Source organism: Schistocerca cancellata, chromosome 2 (assembly GCF_023864275.1).
Source record: "Schistocerca cancellata isolate TAMUIC-IGC-003103 chromosome 2, iqSchCanc2.1, whole genome shotgun sequence".
In the NCBI taxonomy this organism is placed as follows: Eukaryota; Metazoa; Arthropoda; class Insecta; order Orthoptera; family Acrididae; genus Schistocerca; species Schistocerca cancellata.
The window spans coordinates 768202215-768215270 of NC_064627.1; the positions used below are offsets into that span (position 1 = coordinate 768202215).

A 13056-nucleotide genomic window follows, 5' to 3' on the forward strand; every position below is an offset into this window, starting at 1 on the left:
TTACGACGATTTTGTAAAGTTGACCAGCAGTTTCCTCTGTCTACAACTTTTTGTAAAGAGGACAAACACTTAGTGGAAATGTTTGCTAAGCACCTGACGACATTTAGCAGTACATAGGCCTTCTAAATTTAGGGCATACATTGATTGAAAAAGGAAAAAAAATATGCCTCAGTGGATATTAAAAACCACGTTCCAGTTGTACGCAACGTATTGCAAAGAAAGCTTAGTATGAAAGAAAAACTTCTTCTTGCATACATGTACATTTTAGATTAACATAATAAGAAAACCGGACTTCGTGTCTGGTAAAAAGCACTTGGGTAATTTACAATGAACTATTTGGGGCACTTAGAATGAATTAATGAACATTCAATACACATCCTGAAAAAAAAAATTAAAATTGGTATATCAGTGGTTACATTTGTGAACTAAAGTTACAGAAACTAACCTCCAGAGCCTTACTTTAGTTGGCGTTTCACTATTATAAACATCTTCAGGTCCTTAAGTGCAAAGGATCTCGACTTTCAGAAATGGCTCTCATCACTGCAGAAATCGTGTATTAGGGGTGACCTGCTGATAGTTCGAATTGAAATACGCAGTACTAGTCGAAAGAGGATGAAGTTGCAGAGAAAATCGTCCATATCGAAATAAATAAATAAGTCTGGATTAAGGAAAGAAAGGGGCAAATAAACGCCGCCATTTTCTGACCTGCAATGACGTGGAATGAATACATATTTCATTGACATACGTTTTGTAATACTCTGTTACTTCTATGAACTTCCAAACGCTACTCGTAACACTACAGAATAAACTGCTACTCAGCACGGCACAGCGACGAGACGGGCAGATTAGCTAGACTCCCGTAGCCTGCTTGGGTTGGGCACAGCTTGGCTTGGATGGAAGTAAAGCAACCTACTAACGTGCGGCAGCTTGCCTGCCTGGCTAACAGGCAAGCGTGACCAGGTGACCAGGTTAACAGCGCGATGTGTACATCTCTGGTACTGATCGAAGCAACGACGTGCGTTCGCAGTGGCGTGCCATTTTTGCAATGGCCAATCTGTCGTGTGCGGGAAACGCGCCTTTCGTAACCATTTCAAGATTCAGGCGCGATATCCAATTCCTCTTCGTGGAACAATATTGAATTGGGTAAGAAACTTTCGTGCAGCTGCCACTCCATCGAATTAAAAGTCAACTGGGCCTTAAAAAGCAGTCGCAACTCACGAGAACAGCGAACGGGTAAGTAGTAGTTTACAGACAATCCCGTGTCGTTCGTCACGAGAAAAAAAAAAAAAAAAATGGTCAAATGGCTCTGAGCACAATGGGACTAAACATCTGAGGTCATCAGTCCCCTAGAACTTAGAACTACTTAAACCTGACTAACCTAAGGACATCACACACATCCATGCCGGAGGCAGGATTCGAACCTGCGATCGTAGCGGTCGCGCTGTTCCAGACTGAAGCGCCTAGAACCGCTCGGCCACCCCATCCGGGGTGCCTAATTTATTAGTTGACAAACCTGGCATTGCCTGGGTATTCATGCTGTCAGTTTTCTACTACAAACGAAAAAAAAGTAACACTACTTATAGTGAAGTCTGAAAAAATTTCATTTCCATGTATCGGTGAAAACACATTTTATCTTTTGAAACAGTCGTACAAAAAAATATGCATAATGAAGAAACGTATTGAAATCAAAAAACAAGATCGCAGGTAGTTTCTGTACACTGGGGGCAGCTGCTTCGCGTTTCTACAATGCGATTTTGTGAACGTCTCTGTGACAACACCTGTTCATAGCTCTCTAGACGGCTATCGTTTTCGTCTATAGCTGCTTGATCTTCACAGTTGAAAGCTGTCAAATGTGCCGCCAGGTGTTTGGGATTTCCTAAAGCTAACTTGACTGTGGGAGTGTGTAAGTAGTAAAGAACAGAAACATTAAAACTACATGCATGATGCGGCAATTTTCATTTATCTTACTGTTTATTACGTCATATCTCTTGAACTATGTGTCGCGCATTGATGTATTTGTGTAGATACTTTCAGCGGTGTACTTGGATACTATCAGCGAAAGACACTGACGGAAAAAATCGCAACACCAAGAAGGAGTTGTGCGCCATAAACGAAAATTGGTAGACGTGTTTCTACATCGGAAAGAGGATGTCCACTTAAATTTCGTGCAAGTCGCATACGAGTGGCGTTAGTGGCGCTAGTAACGCCACTATGAGGATGCAAATCAGGTTTTCTTTCAATACACGCTGTAAAGGTCGTGAGCGTTAATTACATTTGAGACTGGACGTGGTGAGTTGATGTTAGTCAAGAATGCCTTTAAGGCGACAAATAGGCTATTTTCAGCACGTCATTGTGTTTGAACGAGGTCGTAAAACAGGGGAAGCTGCATGTTCCTTGCGCGATACTGTAGAAAGACCTGACAGGAATGTAGCCACTGTACTTGATTGAGGGCAGCGATAGTAACGATAATGTAGGGTCACAGAAGACCAGGCTCCGGATGGCCAAGTGGCATTACCGAGACGGCTCTGGCTCTGGCGAATCATAACTGCATCTGCAGCAGCAATTTGAGCAGCAGCTGGCACCACAGTGACACAACGAACTGTTACGAATCGGTTACTTCAAGGAAAGTTCCGAGGCAGACGCCCTGTAGAGCGTATTCCACTGACCCCAAACCACCGCCATTTGCGACTTCAGTGGTATCAAACGAGACCTCACTGGAGAGCATGGTGGAGATCTGTTGTGTTTTCTGATCAAAATTTGGTCCTGCCTCGGTGCCAGCGATGGATGTGTGTTGATTAGAAAGAGGCCAGTTGAGGACCTGTCTGAGTGCTAGAAAAAATGGTTCAAATGGCTCTGAGCACTATTCGACTTAACTTCTGAGGTCATCAGTCGCCTAGAACTTAGAACTAATTAAACCTAATAAACCTAAGAACATCACACACATCCACGCCCGAGGCAGGATTCGAACCTGCGACCGTAGCGGTCGACGGCTCCAGACTGTAGCGCCCAGAACCGCACGGCCACTCCGGCCGGCTTAGTGCTACACACACACTATATCTACACCTAGAGTTGTGGCCTGAGATGCGATTTCATATGATGAGAGGAGCACTCCCGTGGTTATCTAAGGAATCCCTACTGCAAAATTGTACTTCAGTCTGGTGATTCAACCTGTTGCGCTTCCATTCATGAACAGCAGTCCAGGGGACGTTTTCCATCAGGATAACGATCGCCCACATATCGCTTTTGTAGCCCAATATGCTCTACAGAGTGAAAACATGTTGCACCGGCCTGCGCGATCACCAATCGAGCACATGCGGGACGTCACCGGACGAGAACTCCAGCGTCATCCAGGACTAGCATTAACCGTCCCTGTACTGACTGACCAAGTGCAACAGACATGGAACTCTGTCCCACAAACTGACATCCGGCTCCTGTACAACAAACTGCATTCACGTTTACATGCTTGCATTCAACACACTGTCGATTACACCGTTTATTAATGTACCAGCATTTCACATTAGTGTGGCTTATCTCGCGGCTACATTAATCTCTTATCCTGCAATGTTAATCACTTACATATTTTACCTAAATAAATGTATTCCAGAAATTTCATTACTCCACATTACCTATTTTTTTGTGTTGCGATTCTTTCCCATCAGTGTATATTGCGAGTAGAGTTAGAAGTAATAAATTAAAACGTCATGCACAATGCCGCAGTTTTTGATGCATTTCAGTGTTTCTGACGTTATATCTCCCGACCTATGACAGGTACGTGGGTCGTCCCCCACAGTGATTTTTGGCTGGCAGGAAGGGAAGTGTGTACCAAATTTGACTGAACTCTGTAGAACGGTTTAGGAGAAGATGTGGGACGTACACACACACGTATACGCATAAATAGGCATTTTACAATACACTGAAACCCCAAAGAAACTGGTAAAGGCATGCGTATCCAAATACAGAGATATGTAAACAGGCAGAATACGGCGCTGCGCTGCGATTGGCAACGCCTATATACGACAACAAGCGTCTAGCGCAATTGTTAGATCGGTTACTGCTGCTGCAATGTCAGCTTATCAGGTTCAAATGGTTCAAATGGCTCTGAGCACTATGGGACTAAACATTTGTGGTCATCAGTCCCCTAGAACATAGAACTACTTAAACCTAACTAACCTAAGGACATCACACACATCCATGCCCGAGGCAGGATTCGAACCTGCGACCGTAGCAGTCGCGCGGTTCCGGACTGAGCGCCTAGAACCGCTAGACTACCGCGGCCGGCAGCTTATCAGGATTTAAGTGAATTTGAACGTGTTGTTATACTCGGCGCACGAGCGATGCGACACACATCTCCGTGGTAGGGCTGAAATGGGGATTTTCCCGTACGACCATTTCACCAGTGTACCATGAATATCAGGAATCCGGTAAAACATTAAATCTCCGACATCTCTGGGGCCGGAAAAAGATCCGGGACCGACGATGAATGAAGAGAATCGTTCAGCGTGACAGAAGTGCAACCCTTCTGCAAATTGGCTGCATATTTCAATGATGGGCCATCAACAAGTGTCAGCGTACGAACCATTCAACGAAACATCATCGATATGGGCTTTCGGAGGCAAAGGCGCACTCGTGTACCCTTAACGAGCGCACGACACAAATCTTTACGCCTCGCATGTGCCCGTCAACACCGACACTGGACTGCTGATGACTGGAAACATGTTGCCTGGTAGGACGAGTCTGGTTTCAAATTGTATCGAGCGGATGGACGTGTACGGATATGGAGACAACCTCACGAATCCGTGGAACCTGCATGTCAGCAGGGACTGTTGAAGCTGGTGGATGCTCTGTCATGGCGTGGGGCGTGTGCAGTTGGAATGATATGGGACCTCTGATACGTCTACATACGACTCTGCAGGTGACACGTAGGTACGCATCCTGTCTGAACACCTGCATCCATTCATGTCCATTGTGCATTCCGATGGACTTGGACAATTCCAGCAGGACGATGCGACACCCCAAACTTCCAGAATTGCTACAGAGTGGCTCCAGGGACACTCTTCTGAGTACCACTGGCCCCAAAACTCCCCAGACATGAACGTTATTGAGCATATCTGGGATGCATTGCTGCGTTGTGTACAGAAGAGATCTCCATCCCCTCGTACTCTTGAGGATTTATGGACAGCCCTGCAGGATTCATGGTGTCAGTTTCCTCCAGCACTACTTCAGACATTAGTCAAGTCCGTGCCAAGACGTGTTGCGGCACTTCTGCCAGCTTGCCGGGACCCTACACGGTATTGGGCAGGTGTACCAGTTTCTTTGGCTCTTCAGTGTATGTTTGGATGGATTACCACTTCGCCAAACAAATCGCCCAGCCGAAGATACTTGTACAGTGCGAAGCTGGAACGGATCGCTACTCTTAATTAACTATCCCACAGGAAACATCAACTAAGGCTGCGAGTGGTAAGTATCGGGGTCGAGTTGCAGCCCGGCAGACCTGTCACTTTTGCCGCAGACTGTGCACGGGGAACCGAGCGCCGGCCTCTTGTTTGGTCCGCAGATGAGTGCGAGGGCGTGTCGTGCGAGGCGGGCGCGGAGTGCGTGGCGGGCGAGTGCGTGTGCGTGGAGGCGTGCGAGCGCGGCGAGCCGGCCTGCGGCTCCGACGGCCGCACCTACCCCAGCGTGTGCCACCTGCAGCGCGCCGCCTGCCTCGCCGCCGCCGACATTCACCTGCTCTTCTTCGGCGACTGCCAGGACCAGCTCTCCTCCTCTGGTAAGTCAAAGGCCCACTCCTGCCTTTCTTTCTCTGGTGTCGTCCGCAACAGACTCAGTAGGCCTACTTAACCATGTCGCGCACAGCGTCCACTTCAGAGGACAGCTGTTTATGGTCGCTTCTTTGGCATTTGCAGTCAGTCCCGAGGCTGCAAACGCACACAGTTCACTACAGTCGGCACTCCCTACTAGTGTTGTGTCCTGCATGCATTTGCAGCCTCATGGCTGATTAAAACCGCCAGAAAATTGACATTATAAGTTGTCCACTGCAGTGAAATTCATGCACCACAAGGTTAATACGCTACACTGTGCACCGTTACGAGGAACAAACATGTTGAACTTTAAATTAAACAGTATAGCTCTCTTTGTCTTCAATGGGGATGATAATTTCCTAGCGGTTCTAGGCGCGCAGTCCGGAACCGCGCGACTGCTACGGTCGCAGGTTCGAATCCGCCTCTGGCATGGATGTGTGTGATGTCCTTAGGTTAGTTAGGTTTAAGTAGTTCTAAGTTCTAGGGGACTGAAGACCATAGATGTTAAGTCCCATAGTGCTCAGAGCCATTTGAACCATTTTTTTATGATAATTTCAGTTTTCCTTTCCCGTGCACATTATTAACTGAAATAATGAAATAAAACTGTCCATAGTGCTGTAAAAAAAATTAATCACTAGACATTATCCAAGTGCAAATTACGTGAAATGACGACCCGAAACTATGATATTTCAATTTTCAGTAACAAAAGTTTATCGCCTTTTAAATTTTCACGTAAACTCGAAAACTGGTGGAACCAACGACTTCAGTAAATCGTTGAAAGGGACTCGAGCCCCCAATAAAGCGGCAGATAAGCTCTCTATGTAAAATATTAATGAACTTAAAAAGTGCTGCTAATCATTAACTATGTTCATCGCTAATCATTGCAGGACAATAAACCGTAGACTAACACGCGCCTTATTAGGGTCAAACCGAAGCGTAACACTAATTTCTAAGTACCGATCAGTGGTAAAAATCATCAGAATCTCTCACAGGTAAAACTGAAACAAAGTCTACCTTCAGTGTTCAAAAATAGAGCCAAAAAAGTCACACTCCACGAGAATTACAAGTGCAGACGGTCACTTGGAATAAAGTAATCAGACACCTGACTAGGCCCTTAGTTTTCTAAGTCCAGTTACTGGACTACACGTAAAACTTTTTTCTTTGTAAAACATGCGTAGCTGGAGTCGCCGTTCGGCCTGACCTGGGTGTTGCTTCAACCACGCCGCACAGAACACTCTCCAACCAGCACAGGTCGTGCCGCAACCAGGCCGTACTGAACTCTACCCACATTATGATGGCCGTGCCCTTATACAGCCTCGATCCATCCCCTCCCAAAATTCCCTTGGGCGTTACCTAATGAGCTTCACAGTTTCACCAGCCTTACTTACATCTTTTGATACAGAATACTTATGACTGATTTGACTGCGTCATTAGCTGTGCACTGAAACTATAGTCTAAAATGACGTATTAAATTGTAAAGAATCCCTAACACATTTTTACTGCTCTTTTCGCTGCACCACTCAGAGTTTATGTATATTTAATAGTAAATTAGGTATGAACGAAACTAGAAAAATTTATAACAAACAAAAGAAACGTACAATAAAAATTATGTATCTTAATAACTTAAGATTGTAAATTGTGTGTTACGACCTCCACCAGTACATACTGCCTTGTTGTATGTGTAATTGTTTTGCGGTAAATTTTATAACAAAATTCAATTAATTCTAATTAAAACACTGCCGAATTAATTAAGCTATAAATCATGTGTATGTACCAGTAAAAGCGCCTCTCCAAGAGCTACAATTTGATTTCCCGATATTCATTGTTCATTAATTTTTAAAGAAATTATTATTATTTTCCTGATTGGCGCTTACAGGAAAACTTCTCGATGCTGTATCTTTTTATATACAATGATTACAAACAATACCTGCACACTGACAGAATTGTAGTGCTCCCTTCTTTCATACGATGTATCGTCCTTCATTGTATGGTTACCCGTTTGCTTTGTATGAGCGCAAACGCGAACAATAATTCTCTACCATTATGCATTCAACGGCTGAGCTGACCTCATGTCCGTGTATCACGGTTTCAATTTTGACCGAAACGCGTGGCGCAGCCGACTGGCTGCAGCAGTCAGCGCCTACAACGAGGCTGACACAAGTTAGCGCTCGGACCCAAGCTCCAGCCAGCAGCCGACACACACGCACACACACACACACACACACACACACCTCGTCCAGCCTCCACGTCATCGTGCGTGCGCCATTCAACCGCCGCTTGCATCCTATCCTTCTCTTTCACATATAAACACAGTCCGTCATGTCACAACTGGCAGAATCAGAACATGTCACTTCTTGCCCATCCACGTATGCTATCCCTGTTCACTTATAACCACTTGGGCCAATACCCGGCTGCAGGGGAAAGGAACTTTTCTTCAGGCTGGAGATGATGGGCAGTTTTTTCCCTAAATCCAGGCGTGGCTCATGATTTCCATATTGGAGGAGGCTGCGACATTCGCCGACCTGAACTAACCTAGACTCCGGGTTATACTACAAGTAAGTCTATCACCATAGCCAAGATTTTAGATATGGGGGCCAATATCACACTCTAGCAAAAGCTGACACAATGTATCCTCCTTCCTTTTCACAACAGACTACTAATTAACACCAAAAGCTAAATCCACAGTAAGACCCTATGGGCGGCACATTTATCTGATGACTTCACATTTCCTGACACTTCATCACAAGAAACCGTAATAAAAAAGAGAGAGATTTTTATTGAGTGTATGTTCGCTTCGATGCATGCTTCCTGTTTTTCGTGTATTCTAATCTAATCCTGAGACATTTAATGTTTTGTGTTTGTTCAGTCCGCAACGTTTGTTAATTCTCGAGACGAAACAGTGATGTTTCCGTGACGTCACGGGTCTTGTGCTGTCATTGGCTGATAGAAACAAATCGAGCAGCCGCCATGTTGATATGTTTCCGAAGCTAGCATACTGTGTTCGCTGGAATTCGAATTTACACTTGATATACGAAAATAGGTAGTTTAAGTAATAAACTGCATTAAAGATCTCTCCAAAATGCTCCATTTTTAGCACGATTTGTTTGTGCTAAAGCATTGTGAAATCTGATAGTGTAGAAACATCTTACCGCCCAATTTTAAGCCCTCCTTTTAATAGGCTAACTAGGTAGTTACAACAAATAAACTACTTCTTATCTCCTACTAATGCACGTTTTGCTTAACTTCATTCATTTGTTTATAGATGAAATCAGCTCGTCTCCCCTCTGCGCTGCAAAATGTTTTATAACTTATTCGTTAAAATTCGGACGACTCAATAGCAGTTTTTCAAGCTCATGTTCCAAATTTTTGCCTAATTAATTTCATACTGCATTCACGTTGAGCTGTTTTCTCACATGCTGCAGTTATTTGCAAGGAAACAAAACTTACTAGAGCTCAGGTTCAATATATTCACAAAAAGAAGCTTGCTAATAAAGGTAACAGGTCATTATTTCCTGTATTCATTCGTGAAACTTCCGACAGATAACGACAATGTTACCGTATTTTAGTGCTTCCAGGGAGACAGTTTACAAATTTATTCCTATAGCGTATAGAACTGCCAGTAACATAGACAAAAAACTACCTCTAACACTATTAAAACACTAATACTAAACGTGAATTAATGACGCACCAGAGCATAATAGAGACATACAGAAACAGGGATTCAATAGCGAAGTTTTAAGCCACACTGTTCATTCGCTTTTGATGTAGGCAGTGGAACGTGAAAATCGTGTGGAAGTTGATAGAACACCCGTACGCTCTGCTAGTGGAACCTTCAGGAAGCCCATGAGAGATGTACTCTCTAGAAGCCACTCCCCCAAGCCTGTACTACATTGAGCCAAAGGGCGTTTCAAGACGCAGTCTTAAGACTGGCTACAACCTGTTCGAAAAATGTCAGTCGATAACAACGGCTCCAAAAACGTTGACTATAGTTGTGATTCTTCAGTTTCTTCAGCGTATTTCTTGCTCGAACAGTCCACGGGTGTACTACCGGTCCGTAGTGTCCAACGGGCACAATATTTCGGCGATCAGACATGTCGCCATCGTCAGGTGCGCTGACGAACTGAGCTCCTGAGGGCGGGCGGCCGTCTTAAACCCCCTCCCCTCGCGAGGCGTTCTCTCCGCGGTCCATGCCCCCGCGTTAACGGTCGGCGAGACGCTGGCGTCGGCGTCTGTGGTGGCGTCGGTGTAATTGCCTCATCCGCCCCAGTCACCCGGTCGTTTCCTTTGCTGAGCGCCTTTTTAATTAGACTCAATGCTGGTTCCCATGCCCTGCTGAGGCTGTAGCCGCAATCTCGGTTGATGAGTCCGTCCCTGGTATGAATTTCGGTAGCCTCTCTAAAGACGCTGTCCCAGTATTCAGATGTCTGAGCCAAGGCCCTGGTATGTTGGTAGTCCATTTCGTGATTTTCGGACAAACAGTGCTCTGCGACCGCCGACTTGTTGGGGTACCCAAGTCGAGTGTGCCTCTGGTGTTCTCGGCAACGATCTTCGATGGTGCGCACTGTCTGTCCAATATAAGTCTTCCCACATTGACATGGCATCTGTTATATGCCGGCCTTCTGCAAACCGAGATCGTCTTTGACACTTCCCAATAATGCTCGCGTTTTATTTGGTGGGCAAAAGACAGTTCCTACTCGGTGTTTCCTCAATATTCCTCCTATTTTCCCCGATAGTGCGCCATTACACGGTGTATAGGCAGTGGCTATCTCTTTCTCCGTGACTTCTTCCGTCTCCACACGCTGTACTGTAGAGGTGTGTCGGAGAGCGCGTCTTATCTGCCATTCCGAGTACCCGTGTTTTTCCGAAATACGGTTTTGAGGTGTTCCAGCTCTTGGGACAGACTCTCTGCGTCCGAGATGGTGCGCCCAGGGTGCCATCCAGTCTTCTTTTGACCAGGACGTCCAGGAATAGTAATCTTCCTTCTGCTTCGGTCTCGATAGTGAATCTGAACATCTGGGCACGGGCCGCGGAGAGAACGCCTTGCGAGGGGAGGGGATTTAAGACGGCCGCCCGCCCTCAGGAGCTCAGTTCGTCAGCGCACCTGACGATGGCGACACGTCTGATCGCCGAAATATTGTGCCCGTTGAACACTACGGGCCAGCAGTACACCCGTCGACTGTTCGAGTTGATCGCAATTATTCGTGGGTAAAACAAATTCTGTAATAAATTATTGATAAATATTTTAGGGCGGCTCTGCTTCAAAGCCTTTAACTACGAGCTGCGCCTACCCACATCTTCCTAATTTGGTTGTGGCCGGATCCTACATGCTGGGATTACAGGGAGGGTACCTTCCCCATGAGAAATGGCGTCTCTAACATCCATTGCAGAAAAGATTCTTTATGTCCTTCCGGGAAGCAGCATCTTTCAGAAATGCTGCAAACAGGTGCAGTAAATGGACAATGAGCAGTGCTTACATTCTGCTCCTCATTATGACTGGCTGAAACAAAATCGTGGAGCGGTTTGGACCTCACAAATGGAGCGGTTGGCCTGCAGGCCTCGTATGGCGGGGTTGTGTGCCCTCCGGCACGGAGACGGCGCTTTTCACTGTGTATATCAAAAGTCGAGAGTAGGTGATCCTTCGTGATGAACCGTACAGAACGGAAGACAGAGAATTCGAGGTGCTCTCCTGGGCATGGTCGGGGAATTCTCCTTGCCGTTTTTCTGTTTTTCTCGGTGATTGTTCCGGATTAATGACTGTAGAGCTGTTTGGTAGCTAGAGAGCCGTCAGAGCAGATCCTGAGACATTTGCTAGCTGATGGTGTGTTGTATAAATGTGACGCGCTTGGGTTAACTGATACCAACAAATGTCATTTGGTTTCCTGGAAATTTGAGAGTTGTGTTTCAGAATACCTACCTGCTGTCCTCACACGAAAAGTGCACTGACTGCTGCTAACAGTGTTGTAATTGTGCGGGAATCAGGTACACCTTCTCGCAGCAATGAATGTTGCAACCAAGAAAATTCTGAACTTTATGAAAATACAGGAACTAGATCGTTTTGACGAACATCTGAACTGGATCAGTCCGACTCAGATTCAGTTTACCAAGGAGGACGAGGCAGGCGGGTTTATCGGAAACCCACGCACACAGACCGCTACCTACATCGGGATTCGAACGACCACCCACAACAAAAGCGACGCATCATAAGAACGTTGGCGGATAGAGCAAGAAAAATCTGCGAACCAGAGTTGCTCGATGCAGAATTAAAACATCTCACCAATGCATTGCTCAAGAATGGTTATTCGTTCATTGAGGCGAAAAGAGCGTTAAGACCACCGCGTAGAAATTATAGCAACGCTCAAGCGCCGGTGAAATGGAAAGTTTTCCTGTCATTCAGTAAGGACGAGACTGAACGCAGAGGAAAAATCCCAAAAAAGCGGAACATCGCGGTAATCTACACACCTACACGGGAGATTCAAGATCACCTAAAATCGTCCAAGCATGCGTGCCAACCGCTGGAAAAAGCTGGAATTTATAGGATTTCATATAGTTGTGGGGAGGCGCAAGTGGGTACTACAAAAAGAACTGTCAAAAAACGACTCGAAGAGCACAAGGGAAATTGCAGCAGAGGGGAGATTGACAGATCAGCTGTTGCGGAACATGCCTTACAGCAGGGAGACAACCACATTCATTTTGATAGGCCTCAAGTACCGACAGCCACAAGCGGACACGTTGAAAGGCTACACAGAGAAGTCATAGAGATTGCAAAACACCCCAGGAATTTCAATAGGAGGGAGGAGATAGTGAAATTGAATGGCATTTGGATTCTGGTGCTGAAGAAGAAGTGTATCAGTCTTCCACCATGGGACGATAGCAACAGCGGACGACGGCAGTCGACAATGGCCAACTGGGCTCGCGTATTCAAAACATGTGACGTCACGCCACTGCGCGGAAGCGAAATCTTACTGCGGAAATGGAAATGAGCGTTTGGCGTCATTGGCCGGGAGGCCCCTTGCGGGGCAGGTCCAGCCGACTTGGTGCAGGTCTTATTACATTCGACGCCACATTGGGCGACCTGCGCGCCGGATGGGGATGAAATGATGATGAAGACAGCACAACACCCAGTCCCTTAGCGGGGAAAATCCCCGACCCAGCCGAGAAAATCTTGCTGTACTCAGTAGCAAGCGAGGATGTGAATCGGACATTCACCAAAGCTACGATCCCGCTTGGTAATGTCCTCCGCAGATGGGGACGAAACGTT

At 46.0% G+C, this 13056-nt stretch overlaps 1 protein-coding gene across 1 annotated transcript in view; it reads left to right on the forward strand.

The window, feature by feature from the left end:
- The window catches only part of LOC126158394 (agrin-like), a 422061-nt gene that overhangs the window by 135186 nt on the left and 273819 nt on the right, over positions 1 to 13056 (forward strand). Inside the window, exon 8 of the mRNA XM_049916440.1 lies at positions 5510 to 5767. Coding sequence (XP_049772397.1) covers positions 5510 to 5767 — 258 coding nt within the window. The remainder of the gene's footprint in view (positions 1 to 5509; positions 5768 to 13056) is intronic.